This window comes from Eptatretus burgeri, chromosome 17 (genome assembly GCF_056783735.1).
Source record: "Eptatretus burgeri isolate ZD-2024b chromosome 17, Ebu_testis_v1, whole genome shotgun sequence".
NCBI lineage: Eukaryota > Metazoa > Chordata > Myxini > Myxiniformes > Myxinidae > Eptatretus > Eptatretus burgeri.
Genome location: NC_140977.1, coordinates 45,452,048 through 45,471,654, shown reverse-complemented (window position 1 = coordinate 45,471,654; position 19,607 = coordinate 45,452,048). Strand labels below are relative to the sequence as shown.

The 19,607-nt window shown below is 41.4% G+C and overlaps 2 protein-coding genes across 7 annotated transcripts in view; both read left to right on the top strand.

Annotated features, from left to right (window-relative positions):
• LOC147009954 (uncharacterized) overlaps positions 1-19,607 on the top strand; it is a 101,478-nt gene that overhangs the window by 17,498 nt on the left and 64,373 nt on the right. For 5 of the 6 annotated variants that reach the window (XR_015053073.1, XR_015053074.1, XM_085863313.1 and 2 more), the window contains exon 5: positions 17,382-17,516. Coding sequence is in view for 4 of the 6 variants with exons in the window: in XM_085863313.1 (XP_085719439.1) it covers positions 17,382-17,516 (135 nt within the window). In the remaining 2 variants the exon portion in view is untranslated. Of the gene's footprint in view, positions 1-17,381; positions 17,535-19,607 lie in introns of all 6 variants that reach the window. The other variant, XM_085863310.1, reaches the window with a different exon arrangement.
• The window catches only part of LOC147009955 (uncharacterized), a 3,487-nt gene continuing 1,423 nt past the window's right edge, over positions 17,544-19,607 (top strand). The window contains exon 1 of the mRNA XM_085863301.1: positions 17,544-19,607. This exon is cut by the window's right edge and continues 1,423 nt beyond it. Coding sequence (XP_085719427.1) covers positions 17,840-19,366 — 1,527 coding nt within the window. The 5' untranslated portion in view covers positions 17,544-17,839 and the 3' untranslated portion in view covers positions 19,367-19,607.

Below are 19,607 nucleotides of genomic sequence, written 5' to 3'. Positions count from 1 at the left end.
ATCAAAACACACCACACCCTCATCGACATCTTCGACCAATATGATGATGTCAATTCTGTGAAGACAGAGGAAAGAACGACATGCCTTGCTGTTTCTGGTGGATCCCGAAGCTACCAAGTCATTGCTGGACGCCCAGTACCACAATGGGCAAAATTCATGGCTCTATCATCAAACAAATCCATCTTGACACACTTCATCTGTAGTCACGTCACACAACATGCACCAGCAGCAAAATAACTTTCAGGTCACCAAGAAAAGCGGATCTATTTGGCTGGTGGCTTCTCTCATGGTTCGCTTACAGTAGTGGTTCTCAAAGTGGTCCCTACCGCCCCCCAGTGGGCGCTGGCAACTTTCAGGGGGGCGCTCCAGACTCCACGAGTGGTAGGGGGGCGCTGGCAATGATTTGGGGGACACTGGCGATTTAGAGGAGCAGCGGCGATTAGGAGCGCTCATTGGGCTTCCTGCAGTCTGAACAGGTTACCCGGCGCCATTCGGCAAATTGGCCATACAATGCCCGTTGCGGTCCTCCTCGTTTGCCGTGACGCCATCCAGAGAGAAATTAAAGACAGGCAATGGGACAGGTAGGCCTTTTTGTAAATAATGAACACATTTTAAAATGTATTTATTCTGAAAATCATTAAATTCTTCAAGCATATTAGACTTGTTTACCAACAATGCAAGTCAGTGTTTTGTTTTTTTTAATACACGCATGGTGTGAATACCATATACATGTGTTATGATCCGGCAGCACAATTCCCAGCGAGGCGCGAGTACTGAGGCGGCACGGCATTGTGTTTTAGGCGCGAACTGTTGTAGCTACCGTTGGAAATGTGAAGAAAAAAAAATTTTGACGCGCAGGGTGAAAATCGATGCGTGCGCTGACCAGAGACCGGAAATATATAATTATTGTTTGGCCTTATCACTGGTGTTAGTCTTTAGACATCTTGGCGTATTAATTTCGTTATTCAAAAAAGCTTCACGTCCGGTTGGCTTCAAGATGTCGGCCTCAAAGAAAAAGTGTCGTCAGTATTTCGTTGAATACATAAAGTATGGATTCATTCCATCCCTGACGAACACGCAGTTACCGATGTATTTGTTGTGTGGTATCACGCTGTCCAATGAAGCAATGAAACCATCTCGACTGAGCGAGCACCTGAGTAAAAAGCACAGTGATAAGGCTCGCGCAGAGGTCAGCTATTTCCAATCGCTGAAAGAGAAATTTGAGAAGCGATCCACGGTAACGACAATGTTCAAAGCCAGCCAAAAGCTCGTGGATAAAGGAATGGAAGCGTCGTATAAGCTGTCATTGCTCATCGCCAGATCTGGAAAACCGTATTCAATCGGCGAACAGTTGATCAAACCAGCTGTTGGGGAAGTGATAAAAACTGTTATGGGCCAGGATCCGTATCCAGTTCTCTCGTCAATTGCGCTCAGCAATGATTCCGTGGCCAGGCGGATTGATGAAATGTCATCAGATGTAGAAGATAAGCTGTGTTGTGAGCTGAGAAGCACGCACTTCGCCATCCAGCTGGATGAGTCCACTTTGCGTGACAGTGAACCTCTGTTACTCTGCTACATTCGCTTCATCCGTGATCAGGAAATGGTGGAAGAATTGTTGTTTGCCCGCTCTCTCCAGACCGATACGAAGGGTTCTTCCATCTTCCAAACGTTGGAGAAGTACTTTACTGATAAGAACATAGCGATGGAGAACATTCTCGCTTGTGCGACGGATGGGGCACCAGCGATGGTTGGCCGCCAGCGTGGTTTTATTGCGCTTTTGAAGAACCAGGTACCGTCCGTGTTCGCCATTCACTGTGTCGTGCACCGCCAGCATATTGTAGCAAAAGCTCTCAGCACCAGACTTCATACATCACTCCAAATAGTAATCAAAGCAGTGAATAAAATCAAGGTGTCATCTCTGCATGATCGGCTGTTTTGTCAGCTTTGCCAGGAGAATGATGAACTATTCGAGAGGCTCTTGTTGCATACCGAAGTTCGATGGTTGTTCAAAGGCACTTGTTTGACCCGTTTCCATGCCCTCTTCTCGACAGTGGTCGAGTTTCTGTCGGAAATTGATACAGAGTTATCGGAGAAAATGAATGTGATTGAGCATGATGTGGCTTACCTCGCGGACATATTCAGTATACTGAATGATGTCAACAAACAACTCCAGGGTGACCATATGACGCTGATTTAAGCAAAGGAAGTGATCGGCGCATTCGTAACCAAGGCGACTGCACAGGGAAACCCTTGGCCGCAGAGATACTGTATGTACCACTTCCCACGGTTGGCAAAGGAAACTGCTGTTTCTGATGAAGAGCTGCTCGTTTATTGCAATCACCTTGAGAAGATTCATGGAGATATGGAGCAGCGTTTCAGAGACATGCTAGAACTGTCGGTGCCAGCATGGGTGATCAACCCATTCAAATGTGACATTCGAGATGTGAAGCGCGAAGTGTAGGATGAAATTATCAACTTGTGGAATGATGATGAGGCGGAGGCAAGATTCTCGCAGCATGAATACGGCAAATTCTGGATTCTGGAGTGGGGCGAATACCCCGCTATGTGGACAGAAGAGAACTGCTGCTGATGGCGTTCCCCACATCATACCTCGTTGAAAGAGGGTTCAGCGCCATGATGGTGCTGCTGACCAAGTATCGAAACCGCCTTGACATTACCAAGAGGGGCGATCTGCGTCTCTACCTCACTGAGATGGAGCCAGACGTTCGTAATCTCGCAGCGAGTCACCAGGCCCACCCTTCACACTAAAGGTATTTGGGCCTGTGATAACAGATTCCCTGTTTGCCTCACCTGGACCTGTTCTGCTGAAACATTGTAGGTAGTGCAAAATAAAATAGAAAAGTAAAGGAAAAGTAAAGTAAAATATTATTCAGAAAATATTTTGCTTCCTATCCTATTGCCCACTGGGTGTCCGACCACGAACGATAGGACAAGGGGGCATTGGGCCGGTCCAAGAGGGCAGAAGGGGGTGGTAGTCAAAAACAGTTTGAGAACCACTGGCTTACAGCATACCTTTCATCTGCAGGAATGTATCATGACAGTCATCTCGCATCAATGCAGGAAGAGGCAGATTCTCGGATATTTCTTCATGTGAAGCATGCCGATGATGAGTTCAGACGTAACAATGTGCGTGGGTCCATTACAATCAAATCAGCAGACACTGATGTGCTTGTCTTAGCAATCCACTACTTTCCACAGTTGCGGGACACTGCCGAAATATGGATAGAGAAAAGAACATCAGCAGGATGCAAGCTTATCCTGGTCCATCAGATATGTTACAGCTTGCTTCCAGAAATGTGTACCCGGCTTCCTGCATTTCATGCCCTGACAGGATGTGACTCTGTATCAGCATTCTTCGGCTATGTTAAAAAGAAAGCATGGAAAGCTATGAAGACACTGCATCTTCAGAATAATGGTCCACACCTCGAAGTCCTCACCACTGACGATCTCCAGGAGGCAGTGGCTGCTTCAAGACATTTAGTCAGTGCCATGTATGATTCTCAAGGGAAATATATGGATGCACACACAAATTTGAATGATCTTCGGGAGAAACTCGCAGCGACCAAAGACGTCCCAGTGCATAAGTTGCCTCCGTCTGAACCAGATTTTCTCGAACATGTGAAGAGATCCATTCACCAAACCCGAGTATGGATGAATGCCCACATGGCAAATCCAGAAATTCCCACACCAGAGGGTCGTGGATGGTACAGAGGAGAAGGTGTGCTGCATCCCACATTGTTTGATGGACCCACATCAGCGGAGATGTTAGATGGTCTTGTGTGTTCATGCCGTGGTCGTGAACCATGTACCAAAAGCTGCAGCTGCTCACAAGACAGTTTGCCTTGCACTAACGAGTGCATGTGTGCCACCAGTGACAGGCAGTGTGGCAACGAACTGTCACATGGTGACCAAAATGACACGGACAGTGATGGTTGAACATATCGAGGACACTCGTTCAAATTTTTTTTTTAGTTCATTTCTCATAGAACAATGTGTATTGGTGTAACATATAGTTATCACATCACTTGTGCAAACTTCAGTCACTGTATCGTATAATTTGCTAGGAGAAATTTGTTTCAAAATATTCTCATTATGATGAATGTCCCCAACATATTGATATGGTAAACTGAACACAAATAAAATAAAGAAAAAATATGACAATTGGCAGATGTTTGTTTCTGTAGTTGATGATTTTTCGAAGTTAGCGGTCCGGAAATTACGTCTTTTTTCTATTAAAAGCACTTAAATGTACATATATTTATCTAGAAGTATTCCATTAAGTAACTAGTAGTATTCCCCTATTCATTCTGCACATTTCAATACCAATCATGTAAAAATAGGGCGCATTGCTTTGAAGTTATGGCTAATTCACTGATTTTCGGAAATGGTCAATTTTCTAATGGGGATATCCTTCAGGTGTGAATATTTCATGGGCCACACACCAAAAAATGAGGACAACAAGGCAAAATGAGTTACTGAGATCCCCATCTTTCATATGAGACCTCTTGTAGCTTTGTGTCAAGCCGGTTGATTAAGTACCAAAAAATCTGACCTATACCGCTGGCCTAAAATGATGAGAACCTTCAGCTGCCTATAATAAATTCCAAATACAACTGATAGCAGGAAAAAAAAAAAAAACTATGACGAGGCCGAGGCCAACAATATAAGAAATCGAAGTAAACGGTTTGAAAACAACCTGAAAAATTATTCCGAGAGCAAGGTAAACAGAAACAAAATGTGACAACTCTCCCTAAAAAGAGGACCAAGAAAAATTCTAGAAAGGTATATTTGAAGACGAAAAAGAACACAAGAAGGAAGCAAATTGGATGCGATACTTGGGAAAGAAAAAGACAACATTTATAGGCAATGCACCCAATGACAAATTATGAAGAGGGAATTAGAAAACATCTCACAAAAGCACCAAACTTCAAATGCCTTGGCCCGGATGGATTTCAAACTTCTGGCGAAAGCAACTACATGCTCTCCACCCTCATGGCACTTGAGCATTTAACAAACTCATCAAAGGGGAACAGCCATTGGATGAATGGTTCACAGAAGGCAACACTTCTGATTCCCAAATCTGAAGAAAACCATCTAACAAACAAGTATTGACCAATAACATACCTCCCAACAACATAAAAACTTTTAACAGGTAGAATCACTCATGCAATTTGTGACCACATTACTCAACAAGGAGCTTTAGAGACAGAGCAGAAAGGATGCTATGGAATGGACCATTTACTGTTAAACAAACCATACTCTCAAATTGCAAGCTCCGCCAAACCACCTTATTCACAGCCTGGATAGATATGATCTGACATGCAACAGAAAAATGACCAAAGAAACAAGAAAGGTCACACACCTCCTGTATATGGATGATCTAAACTCTTCACACCAATTGATGAGAAATTGTCAGATCAATTAAAATGAGTGAAACAGTACTTGGAGGACATTTGAATGAAGTTTGGTCTTGACAAATGTGCCAAATGCAAATTTGTACAAGGAAAAACAAAAAGAACAGACAACATCTCAATTGATCAAAGTACAACAATACAGGAACTGGAAAAAGAAGCATCCTACAAATACCTCTGAATAAAAGAAGGCCCCTGGGTACAACACAAAATAATGTGTAAAATAATCAGCAAAGAGTACCTATGCAGAATAAGACTAATTCTGAAGTTATCCCTCTCTCCAAGAAGCAAAACTAAAGCTACAAACCAACTTGCAGTGCTGGTATTCCAATATAGCTGTGCAATTATAAACTGGCCACAATTAGAGATCAACAACCTCAACACCAAAACAAGGAAACTTCTAATTATTCACAAGATATTCCACAAAAACCAATGCTTACCGAGGATGTACTTACCACGACGAGAAGGAGGAGGGGGTTTTATGGAGCTTAACCAAGTGCACAGAACAATGTGTCGGACTAGCGGAGTATGTGGAAAAACTCAACAGACTATAGGATGAGATTTGTACATGAGCAAGAAAACAACATACCAGAAAAGAAAAAACAACATACCATCCTTAATCCATTTAGCAACTTCCAAAAACAGGTGTAAATGAAACAGAAACAAGCACAGCCCCAATGATTGCAAAGAAAAAAAAAAAAGGGAAACTACAAAAATAAATATCAGCAGATATAATGTGCTGATATGACAAAAGAGCAGGAAGATTTAAAAAAAAAAAAGCTTGACAGGATAGAGATCGACAAGGAAAGCCCATTGGAATGGCTAAGAAAAAGTCAAATTATTTGGGATGGAGAATGAGTCATCATAAATGCCCAAGACCAAGGACATGACACTAATGCCTTAAAGAAAATGGTGGAATTGATCCAATTGGACAAATGCAGGTTTTGTAGGGAAGAAACAGAAAGTACCAGTCTCCTTTCGGGATTTAGAAAACTCATGTCGGTACAGCTGTACACAGAAAGATATGACAGCGCCTGCAGAGTAATCCACTGGTGCATCTGTAAACATTTCAACATCTCGGTCCCAGAACAATGATGGAAACACAAACCAAATCCCATCCTTGAAAATGAACATTTAGTGGTCACGCATGACAAGATGATCCCATAAAGTGTGGACATTGCAAACAATGCATTACATCTGGACATAGGACGTAGTGCTCAAACTCAAAAAGGAAAACTCAGTATTGTCGATCGAGGTTTCGGTTCCCAATGACTGGAATAACTCGCACAGAAATCGAGAAAATGACCAAATACCAGGATCTGAAAAATTAGGTCACTTTAACTTGGAAATTGAAGAAAGCTGAAATTGTACCAGTGATAGTCGGAGCTACAGGAATGAAAGAAATCCCTTACTGAGTGCTTAAAACAGCATTCCGGGAAATATCACTACAAACGAGTTACAAGTGGAGGCTGTCAGGGGTTGTTTTTTTTTTGTTTGTTTTTTCATACAATATCATGGCTCGTATGAGAGCGAACACACAGAACGTACAAGGGGAGCAGGAGACAAGAGGGACGGGAAAGGGAAGGAAAAAACAGTGCGGAACAGAGACATGAGAGATCTGTGGAAGCGAGAGGGATGGGGGTGGGGTACACAGGGTAAAAAAGATGAACACTTCAGGAACTTTCAGGTCCTTACACGCCAGGGACTTTCAGGAAGGAAAGCAGGGAATTTGAAGGAGGTGGGTTTAGTGTGGATTAACGGGGGTAGAAAAGATTGTGGTTTTGGATGAGGGAAGATACGAGATAGTGGTGAACAGCTGTTTTGAAGACCTGGAGGGAAGAGTAGGATTGAAGAGAGTGTGGGGGAGTTTGTTACAAAGGCGGGAAAAAAGAGAAATGAATGCGTGAAGGTGAGCAGTGATTCATGATTTTGGTAGTTTTACCTGAAGGGGGTTGCTGGTGGACCTTGAGCAGCCTGTGGAAATAGGTGGAAACGTATTGCAAACAGTGTGTGAGGGGGGGGGGGGGCAAGGCCGAAGAGACGTTAGAAGACACAAAGACCACCGACCTGCCGGCGATGAGAGAGTGAGAGACCCAAAGACTCGGCCTCATCCCGATAGATGCTAATGACCCTAAATGCCTTGGTTTCCACAGTGTGAAGCTGAGAATGATGAGAGGCGGGAACACCAGCCCTGAGGGGAGCGCAGTACTCCATCAGGCTACAGATGAAAGCTTTGTATATGGTCAGGAGCTCAGGTGTACTAAGGAAGGACTTTACACGATGGAGGATGCCCAGTCGGAAACTGGCTTTGAAGTACAGCTTGGAAATGTGGCTTTCCCAGGAAAGATAATGGCAGATAGTGAGACCCAAAAGCTTGAATGAAAGGACTTCTTCATGAGGATTATTGAGAAAGTAGATGGAGGGGTGGGGGGCGGGGGGAGGGGTTGGTTCCAAATGGTCCTTTCGAAGAGACATTGTGAGAGTGTGAGATTTGTTATGATTGAAAGACATGTTCCACGTGTTGGACCAGCTTGTGATTTCATCCAGATCTGCAGAGAGTGATGAGGCTGATGCTTGCAAATCTGAGGGATGACAGATGGTATGGCAGAGGGTTGAGTCATCAGCAAAGAGATAAAGAGGATTTTCCAGAGACTCAGAGATCATTGATGAAAACCATAAAAATAACAGGGCCCAGAACAATGCCTTGAGGAACTCCAGCCTGGACAGGAAGAGGGGATGAGAGAACTCCATGAAGGGCCACACGTTGGCTGTGAAGATTTTGACGCAGGTTCATTGAAGATTTTGACAGGAGCCCTTGGAACGAGGCTATGAGAATGAAGTTTCACAGTTTGGTTCATGAATCATGCCCAGTAGATTACACAATTGGTACTCAGGTTCTCATTCACAATAAAAAACACAACTAAATGTGGATTTCAAAGATGCTCAGAAAGCTCAAAAGCATACCAACACAACAGAGGCTTTTTATGGAAGGTTTTCTCATCTCGTGTAGATAAGATTCTTCCCTGTTATTCCTGAAAAACTGTGATTTCAAAATTTAAAGGTAAAAAATTAAACTTATAAACTATAAGATTACAAGTTATATTATAACTTGTAACTTGAAAGATTTAAAAAAAACAGACAGATCTGAGGAGAACATGTGAGCAAAGAGGAAGAAGAAGGGGGTTTTCTCAGCTCGTGTTGGTAAGATTCTTCCGTGATAATTATGACAATTGATATACAATGATTTCAAAATTTAAATGTGCAAAATTAAGTTTATAAATTATAACAATGTGATTTATAAGCTATATTGCAAGTTTATAACTTCATCATTAAAAATAAGATCTAAAAGAACGCGCTGGTGAAGAAGAAGAATTGGAGGCTCAGGAGTGTCCAGAATGAAAAAAAGAGCAGTTTGTGAGTGTCTCTTCTGGAGAGAGCGTTCTGAGAGACCACTTACAGACAAGTAAGATGCATACAAAGCTGAGAGGCACATTAAAAATTAAAGTGGCGATTGGGAAAGCAGACAAGCACGCTCAAAGCTGACAAATGTTTTTTTTTTGTGAGTACCAAACTATTTCTGCTGGTACTCATTGGAGAATCTAAAAAAAAAAATTTTTTAAGTGTGAACTTAAAAAATCATGATCGTTTACCAAAAAGGAGGTGGATATTTCGAGTTCTTGGAGTTTTCTCCCACCTCCTGAAACCCGCAAATGGAGAAAATAACCAACAAGGTCAAAACATGTTTTGATAAATTTTTACAAATTAATTAAAAATGAAAAGCTGAAATATCTTGCGTCAATAAATATTCAACCCCTTTGCTGTGATGCTCAAAATTGACCTCAGGTGTATGCAATTTCCTTTGATGATCCTTGAGATGTCTCTGCAACTTGATTGGAGTTCACTTGTGGCCAATTCAATTGATTGGGCATGATTTAGAAAGAAACACACCTTTCTTATACAAGGTCCCACAGTGAGCAGTGCACGTCAGAGCAGACACTCTAACATGAAGTCCAAGGAACTGTCTGTAGAACTCCTAGATAGAATTGTGAGGAGGCATAGATCTGGGGAAGGGTATAAAACAATTTATAGAGTGTTGAAAGTTCCCAAGAGCACAGTGAGCTCCATCATTAAGAAATGGAAAGAATATGGAACAACCCTAACTCTTCCTCGAGCTGGCCATCTGACCAAACTGGGCAAGAAGGACCTTGGTCAGGGAGATGACCAAGAACCAAATTACAACTCTCACAGAACTACAGAGTTCTTTCACTGAGATGGGAGAACCTGCCGGAAGGACAACAATCTCTGCAGCACTTCACAAATCTAAGCTTTATGGACGAGTGGCCAGACAGAAGCCACTGCTCAGAAAAAGGCACATGACAGCACACCTGGAGTTTGCAAAAAGGCACGTGAAAGACTCTGAGAGCATGAGGAAAAAGAATCTGTGGTCTGATGAGACGAATATTGAACTATTTGGCCTGAATGCAAAGTGCTACGTCTGGTAGAAACCAAGCACAGGTAATAGCGTTCTGAGAGACCACTTACAGACAAGTAAGATGCATACAAAGCTGAGAGGCACATTAAAAATTGGAGTGGCGATTGGGAAAGCAGACAAGCATGCTCAAAGCTGACAATTTGTTTTTTTCACTAGTTTTTTTCTAACACTATTCCTTCCGTGAAGCATGGTGGTGGCAGTATCGTGCTATGGGGATGCTTTCCAGCGGCAGGGACTGGGAGACGTGCAAGGATAGAGACAATAATGTATGGAGCCAAATACAGGCAAATTATTGAGGATAACCTGCTTCAGAGTGCAAAACACCTCAGATGGCGGCGAAGATGTACGTTCCAACATGACAATGATCCCAAGCACACAACCAAAGCAACACTGGAGCGGCTTTAGAACAAGAACGTGAAAGTCCTTGAGTGGCCCGGCCAAAGCCCAGACTTGAATCCCATTGAGAATCTGTGGAAAGACTTGAAGATTGCTGTTCAGCGACGCTCCCCATCCAACTTGTCTGCTTGAGCAAGTCTGCACGTAGAATGGGAGAAAATCCCCAAATCCAGATGTGCAAAGCTGATGCAGACATACCCAAGAAAACTTGAAGCTGTAATTGCTGCCAAACACGATTCTACAAAGTATTGACGCAGGGGGTTGAATACTTATTGACGCAAGACATTTCAGCTTTTCATTTTTTCTCTTAATTTGTAAAAATGTATGAAAACTTGTTTTCACTTTGTCATTATGGGGTATTTTGTGTAGATCGGTGACAACATTTTTCAATGTAATCCATTTTAAATTCAGGCTGCAACAAAATGTGAAAAAGTCAAGGGGTGTGAATACTTTCTGAAGGTACTGTACAAGTAGTGAGTGAATGATGTAATAATAATAACAATAATACCGTTCCTTTCGTGGTGCAAAGGCACATCAGGCTGCCAAGGCAGTTTCATTGGCAAGGAGAGTATCGTCCTGGATGGGTCATCACTCTACCACAGGCTTGCCAAAATGGTTATTATCCCAGTACACTGGTACTCATTTCCCCAACCTCAGAAGGATGACAGGTTGAGTCAAGGCCACCGAGTGTTAATTCAACAGCCAACAGGGGCTCAAACTCAGAAACCTGAGGTTCCAAGCCAGCTCCCTTAATCGCTAAGCCAACACCAGGCTGAGTGAGTGATATGCAACAGGTTAATTAGCACTGATTTAACATAATTGTGCAACTGCCAGGGCAACAGTACTGTACATACGTGCATCAATATACATTGTTGTCAGTAACAAATAAAAAAAGGAATTTAAACAATGTTCATTCGTGTAATTTTGTAAAAACTTCTGAAACTTTGAAGACAATATGTCCAATCAACATGAAAATATCAAAAGCTGGGGGCAGATCCAGATCCCTAGTTTAGCAGTTGGGGAACAGCATCCGGTATCCCCAGAGGTGGATAGGTGCTGAAGCTTTTACTGTCGTACTTACTTATCCTGTTCGTCCCAATGGGACATAAGGTTGCTGCAAGCTTTTTCCATTTATCTCTATCCTTGGCTACATTCTGTGCCTCACACCATGATAGACCCATCTCCTCCAGATCAGCTACCATAGTCCTACACCAAGTTGCTTTTGGCCTGCCTGGTTTCTTCCTTCCTGATGGTGTCCATCCCAAAGCAACCTTGGAGATTCAGTCAGGGGACATTCTAAATATCCTGGAGATGACATAGCGGGTCACGTGATATACGACGTAGTTTTTTTGGGGGGTGGGGCCAATCAAGCATACAAGAACACCAAAAAACATTAAAATCTTTGTTTCAAGATATTTATTCAAGAAAATGACCGATTAAATGCAAAGTGAAACCATATTTATTCATTAAACCAAACAAATTTCTGTTTCTGTGGACTTTTAATGTCCTGTCTTGATGCACCTTTGGTTTTCATCTCTTCTCTCTGCAATGTTTATTTCCTCTACTGACTGCCATTTAGCCTTCTTCTTTCTGCTTGCTTTTGGTATGTTGTTTGTGACCTCTTGTTTTACAAAGTCATCAACCTCTTGTCACAATTCGTCCAGTTCGGCAAATGTTTTTTTTGTTCTATTTTTGGGGGGGTCTAAAACACTTTGCTGCATCCACTAAGGAATGGGGTCGGGGATCATTTAATATTATTTTTCAGAGCTACAAAATGTATAATTACTGCAGATTAACTGTACGTCAGAAATATGCAGAAATCTAGAACACCAAAATTATCGTTATCCATTCAATTCCATCACATATAAACTTTATGTAGAAATAACCATTTCTAATTATATTCTTTCTGAAATCCAGCTTTTAATCACATTCCTTTTCTTAGAGACCTTCATTCCGACTTCCTTATTTTTATCTGAAACTCATTAAAATGTATTTACATCCATTTTCAAATTTATACCTATTTGAATAAGTTTTTCAACGAATTAATCTTCTTCTTCCTCTTTCGGCTTGCTCCCGTTAGGGGTCGCCACAGCGGACCAACTGTCTCCATTTCGCTCTATCCTCCACATCTTCCATTGACACTCCAACCACCCGCATGTCCGCCCTCACCGCATCCATGAACCTCTTCTTTGGCCTTCCTCTTCTCCTCCTGCCTGGCGGCTCCATCTTCAACATCCTTCTCCCGATATACTCCGTTTCCCTCCTGTGCACATGTCCAAACCATCTCAATCTCGCCTCTCTCACTTTGTTTCCAAACCGTCCTACCTGCGCTGTCCCTCCAATACACTCATTTCTTATCCTATCCATCCTCGTCACTCCCAACGAGAATCGCAGCATCTTTAACTCTGCCACCTCCAGCTCTGCTTCCTGTCTTTTTGTTAGCGCCACCGCCTCCAAACCATACAACATAGCTGGTCTCACTACCGTCTTGTATACTTTCCCCTTCACTCTTGCAGCTACCCTTCTGTCACAAATCACTCCTGCAACTCTTCTCCACCCACTCCATCCTGCCTGCACTCTCTTTTCACTTCTCTCCCACACTCTCCGTTACTTTGGACAGTTGATCCCAAGTATTTAAACCAATCCACCTTCCCCACCTCAACTCCTTGCAACTGCACCATACCACCACCCTCCCTCTCATTTACGCACATGGACTCCGTCTTACTCCTACTGACTAACATTCCCCTTCTCTCCAGTGCGTACCTCCACCTCTCGAGGCTCGATTCAGCCTGCTCCCTACTCTCCCTACAGATCATGATGTCATCCGCGAACATCATGGTCCATGGAGACTCCAGTCTGATCTCGTCCGTCAACCTGTCCATCACCATTGCAAACAGGAAAGGGCTCAGAGTTGATCCTTGGTGCAATCCCACTTTAACCTTAAACCGGTCCGTCATTCCTACCGCACACCTCACCGCTGTCACACTGTCCTCATACATATCCTGCACGATCCTCACATACTTCTCCAACACTCCCGACTTCCTCATACAATACCACAACTCCTCTCTTGGCACCCTATCATAAGCTTTCTCTAAATCCACAAACACACAATGTAACTCTTTCTGGCCTTCCCTATACTTCTCCATCAACATTCTCAAAGCAAACATCGCATCAGTGGTGCTCTTTCCTGGCATAAACCCATATTGCTGCTCACAGATCATCACCTCTCCTCTCAACCGAGCTTCCACTACTCTTTCCCACAACTTCATGGTGTGGCTTAACAACTTTATCCCTCTGTAATTTCCACAGCTCTGCACATCACCCTTATTCTTGAAAATCGGAACCAGCACACTTAATCTCCACTCCTCCGGCATCCTCTCACTTTCCAAGACTTTATTAAACAATCTGGTTAACAACCCCACTGCCATCTCTCCTAAGCACTTCCATGCCTCCACTGGTATACCATCTGGGCCAACCGCCTTTCCACTTTTCATCTTCTTCATAGCAGTCCTCACTTCATCCTTACTGATCCACCCCACTTCCAGATTCACTATCTCCACCTCTTCCAACCTTCTCTCTCTCTCATTTTCTTCATTCATCAGCTCCTCAAAGTACTCCATCCACCTTCTCAACACACTCTCCTCGCTCGTCAGCACATTCCCATTTGCGTCCTTTATCACCCTAACCTGCAGCACATCCTTCCCAGCTCGGTCCCTCTGTCTTGCCAATCGGTATAAATCCTTTTCCCCTTCTTTTGTATCCAACTTCTCATACAGCTCGTCATATGCCTTTTCCTTGGCCTTAGCCACCTCTCTTTTTGCTTTTCGACGCCACTCCTTGTACTCCTGCCGACTTTCTTCATCTCTCTGACTATCCCACTTCTTTTTCGCCAACCCCTTCTTCCTTATACTTTCCTGTACTTCCTCATTCCACCACCAAGTCTCCTTATCTTCCTTCCTCTGTCCAGATGTCACACCAAGTACCTTCCTAGCTATCTCCCTCACAACTTCTGCTGTCGTTGCCCAATCATCCCACCCATCTTTACCACCATCCAACGCCTGTCTCACCTCCTCCCTAAATTTCACGCAACAGTCTTCCTCCTTCAGCTTCCACCATCTGGTCCTTGGTTCAGCCCTCACTCTCTTCCTCAACCTCACCTCTAAAGTCATCCTACAGACCACCAATCGATGCTGTCGAGCTACACTCTCCCCTGCCACAACCTTACAGTCACTAATTTTTTCAACGAATTAATAACCATCAAAATTCCCTCGAAATATCTTTTTATCATTATACTTTTTCATCACATTTTTCCACTGTTACCTTCCAGAACAAAACATTCCCCTCCAATCTTACTCAAATGCCCATTTATAAAAAAATGATTATTCAATTTTCAATTGATCTCATTTTTATCTCACCTGGAACAGTTCTGGGGAGCTTATAGGATGGTGAATCGTCTGTCCGTAAATACTTACTTGCAACTTTTTTTCAGAAAATGCTGAGGATTGTGACCAAACTTGGGTAAAGTGATATGTTGTTTGGAAAAAATTGTTCACGGCATGAAAAATTTGGGGTTTAAGGGGGTCTACTTGGGGTCAAAGTGGGTCCAGGTTTGACCCCCCAAAATAGGTATTTGCTTTTTCCTCTGTGACTACACACACACAATTTCGATGAAACTTGACCACAATCTTCATCACCCGTGATGTACCAAAGTTTGCTCACTCTGTTTAAAAGATTCAGGTCAAAGGGGATTTTCAGGGAGTGGGAGTTTGCCCCCCAAAATATGTATTTGCTCCAACATTGGTTCATTTTGCCGATGCCGTCCCACATTGACTTCCTCCTCAGTATCATTATTCTACCAGGTGAGCACCCAGGGGTATTGCCCTATTTTTTTTTATCTCACCTGGAACATAGTTCTGGGGAGTTTATGGGATGATGCGTCATCCGTCCACAAACATTTGCAACTTCTTCTCTGAAACGACACACAATTTTGATGACACTTCACCACAACCTCCATCACCCATGATGTACTGAAGTTTATTCACGATATTAAAAGAAATCGGGATCTAATGGGGTCAACGGGTTGGGGGGTTGCCCCTCAAAATATATATATTTGCATTCTTCTCCGAAATCACATGCACAATTTCAACGAAACTTGACCACAACCTTCATCACCCATGATGTACCAAAGTTCATTCACTTCATTAAAAAAAACCCGTAGGTATTTACTTTCTTCTCCGTTAAATATTTTGTGGATTATGCATGCCTACCAGTGGTTCCCTGGTTTTCTTATCCAGCCGTTACTAGGTGAGCATCCAGGGGTATTGCCCCTAGTTTTTTTCTTTTTTGCCCACTGTAATTTAATCAATATTTTTGTCTTCACCAAATTCTTATACTTTAATTTTCATAAACTTCAAAAATGTTCCGAGACCTCCCCAGAAGCCCCCCCCTTGCATTTTTGCGGCTCAGGTAACCTTCCCCCCCTCCAAATTTCCTCCCACATATAACTTACTGCCATCGCTTTCTTCTAAGAGATGGGGATGGGGTGGGGGGGGGGGATCTCCTCGAACACTGCTCCGAAGTCGCAGAAGCATGACGAGATAATAATCATTTTCTTGCCATTTGCACCCTTCCACCGCAGTCTGCGGTGCGAGCCCCGGGAATATCTTGTTTTTCATCTTATGGACATTCCATGAGACTACAGCTTAATTTGCTTATGCGACTCCCATTAATTTACCTTATTAGATTACTGTTTTTACTCTTTCTTTTTTTAAAAACTTGATAATTATTTTATATTCAAGGACTAGTACATAATTACTGCAGATATACTTAAGAAATCTGCAGAAATCCAAAACACCAAAATTATAGATATCCATTTCATCACATCAAATAAAAACGATATGTAGAAATAACCATTTCTACTTGTATTCTTTCTGAAATCCAGCTTTTAATCACTTTCATTCTCTAAAACACAACTCTACAAACATATAGAAAGTTCCCCAGAAACAGGGGCAATACCCTGGACGCTCATGTGGTAGCGGCTCAATAAGATAGGCATGGATTGACCCACAAAATTTGTAACGGAGAAGAAAGTAAATATCTATGGATTTTCAGAGATGAAGTTGCAAGTATTTACGGACTGACGGACGATTCGCCATCCCTAAGCTCCCCGGAAATACGTTCCAGCTAAGCCAAAAATTGTAACCAATTATTATCTTCAACTACCTCAAAAACCCTCTAGTTCAAAAATCTTTTTTTTTATTATTAAACAAAAATATTTTTGCAACCAATTTTATGCAGTGACTTAAAAATTTGAAAAACTTGAAATTTATATTTAATATTACAGAAAATATTTAATATTTCAAAACGAAATTTTATACTAATTTTTTTTTTTACATTATAAAGTGACTAGTTTAAAATTACATTAATTTTATGCAGTGACTTAAAAATTTGAAAAACTTGAAATTTATATTTAATATTACAGAAAATATTTAATATTTCAAAACGAAATTTTATACTAATTTTTTTTTTACATTATAAAGTGACTAGTTTAAAATTACATTAACTAAAGTGAGAGTCTTACCCGTAATATTACATTCCAAATTTATACATGCAAGTATCCACTCTACAGTGAGTTCTTTAATATTTTTAAATATAAGGAGATATTTATAAGAACAAATAATTTTAAATTAAAAACACATTTTCACGTCTCCAAGGGTATTCAGCAGTAATTAACATTAAGCCATAGACAAAAGTCTGACATATTTCCAGCCTGTCCTTCCTGAGAGTTTGCTTCTGTATCCAACTTATCCACCCCTGCATTCTCCTCTACCCCTCATCCTTTCTTGTATAACCCTGCTGTTCATCTCCGACTATTTTGACCCTTGGCCCTACTGCCCTTCTCTTTCTGCTGTTCCCTTTGTTATGTTGTGTCCTGATCCATTGTATGTTCTAGCTCTTCCACAGTGTTGACTGTGTACAAAATAATTGAATGGTGGAAAAATAAGATAGTTTTCAAAACATAAATGTGTTTTTGTCTTTTTGTTTTCTTTCTTGCATTGCAGAGACATCTGCAGAGCATCCTGTAAACTTCTGTTCAAGTTGGACTCAGTCGTTTTCACATAACGAGATGTTGAAAAGAAACATGGACAGAAGGAGAACCTCATTTGCTTTGAAGAAATGTGAAATGAATCACATTGGTGAGAATGTCCAACAAGGTGCTATTTTTGAAAAAGCTTTTACAAGTTCTGCATCTGCCTTAAAGATCCTAGAGACCATTCACCCTGATAAGCTGTACAAATGTTCTCTTTGTGAAAAATCCTTCACATCTTCACCCCCCCTCAAGAAACTTGAGGTCTTTCATAAAGAAGAAAAGCCACATATATGTTCCGTTTGTAAAAAATCTTTCATATCCCCATATGATCTAAAGAGACATGATTTTGTTCACAGTGAGGAAAAGCTGCACCAATGTTCTGTTTGTCTAAAATCCTTCACAAGTGTATATGATTTTAATATTCATGTGATGATTCACACTTGTGAAAAGCCTCACAAATATTCTGTTTGTCAAATATCTATTATGTCCCCATGCCATTTAAATAAGTATGAGATTATTCAAAAGAGGGAGAAGTCACACAAATGTTCAGTTTGTAAAAAATTATTTACATCTTCAACCTACCTCAGGACACATGAGATGATCCACAGGGGAGAAAAGCCACATAAATGTTCTGTTTGTCAAAAATCCTTTTTGCACTCATCTGATCTAAAGAGACATTATTTTACTCACATGATGGAAAAGCCACACAAATGTTCTCTTTGTGAAAAATTATTTGCATCTTCATCCTACCTCAAGAAACACAAGATGACCCACACTGTAGAAAAACCACACAAATGTTCTGTTTGTCAAAAATCCTTTTTATTCTCTTCCGATCTCAAGAAACATTATTTCATTCACAGGGGAGAAAAGCCTTACAAATGTTCTGTTTGTAAAAAATCATTTATATCCTCATCAGACCTAAAGAGGCATGATTTCATTCACAGGGGAGAAAAGCCACATAAATGTTCTGTTTGTAAAAAATCATTCATTTCTTCATCAGATCTAAAGAGACATTATTTGGTTCACAGTGGGGAAAAGCCACATAAATGTTCCGTTTGTAAAAAATCCTTCACTACAACGTGTAAATTAAAGATACATGAGAGGACTCACAGTGGAGAAAAGCCACACAAATGTTCTGTTTGTAAAAAATCCTTTGCATCTTCATCCTACCTCAAGAAGCATGAGATGATTCACAGTGCAGAAAAGCCACACAAATGTTCTGTTTGTCAAAAATCCTTCATATTCGCATCTGAACTAAAGAGACATGATTTGATTCACAGCGGAGAAAAGCCGCACAAATGTTCCATTTGTCAAAAATCCTTCACAACGAGGCGGAATGTAAAGCTACATGAAGGGATTCACAGGGGAGAAAAGCCGCACAAATGTTCTGTTTGTGAAAAATCCTTTATATCTTCAACCTACCTGAAAAAACACGAAAGGATGCATGAGAGAGAAAAGCCACACAAATGTTCCATTTGTAAAAAATGCTTTTCATCTTCAACCGATCTCAGCAGACATCATTTGACTCACAGTGTAGAAAATCTGCACAAATGTTCTGTTTGTCAAAAATCTTTTGTATCCTCATCAGATCTAAAGCGACATGATTTGATTCACAGTCGAGAAAAGCCGCACAAATGTTCTCTTTGTCAAAAGTCCTTTGTAGCATCAAACGACCTAAAGCGACATGATTTTGTTCATAGTGGAGAAAAGCCACACAAATGTCCTGTTTGTGAAAAATCCTTCAGTACGAAGTGGAAATTAAAGATACATGAAAGTATACACAGTAGAGAAAAGCCATACAAATGTTCTGTTTGTCAAAAATCGTTCACTCTGCCATGGAAATTAAAGATACATGATCGGCTACACAGTGGAGAAAAGCCACACAAATGTTCTGTTTGTGAGAAGTCCTTCACATCTTCATCCTACCTCAAGGAACATGAGATGATTCATTGGTGAGAAAAGCCACAGAAATGTTCTGTTTGTCATAAATCCTTCATATGCAGATCTAAACTAAAGAGACATGAGAGGGTTCATCGAGGAGTCAAGCACAAATGTTCTGTTTGTGAAAAGACTTTCAAAACATCAGCACATTTGAAGACACATGAAAATATTCATGAGTATGGAAAGACACGTCTATTCTCAATGTCATCCTACGTAAGAAACATGAAATAATTCACGAGTGAAAATCCCAACAAGA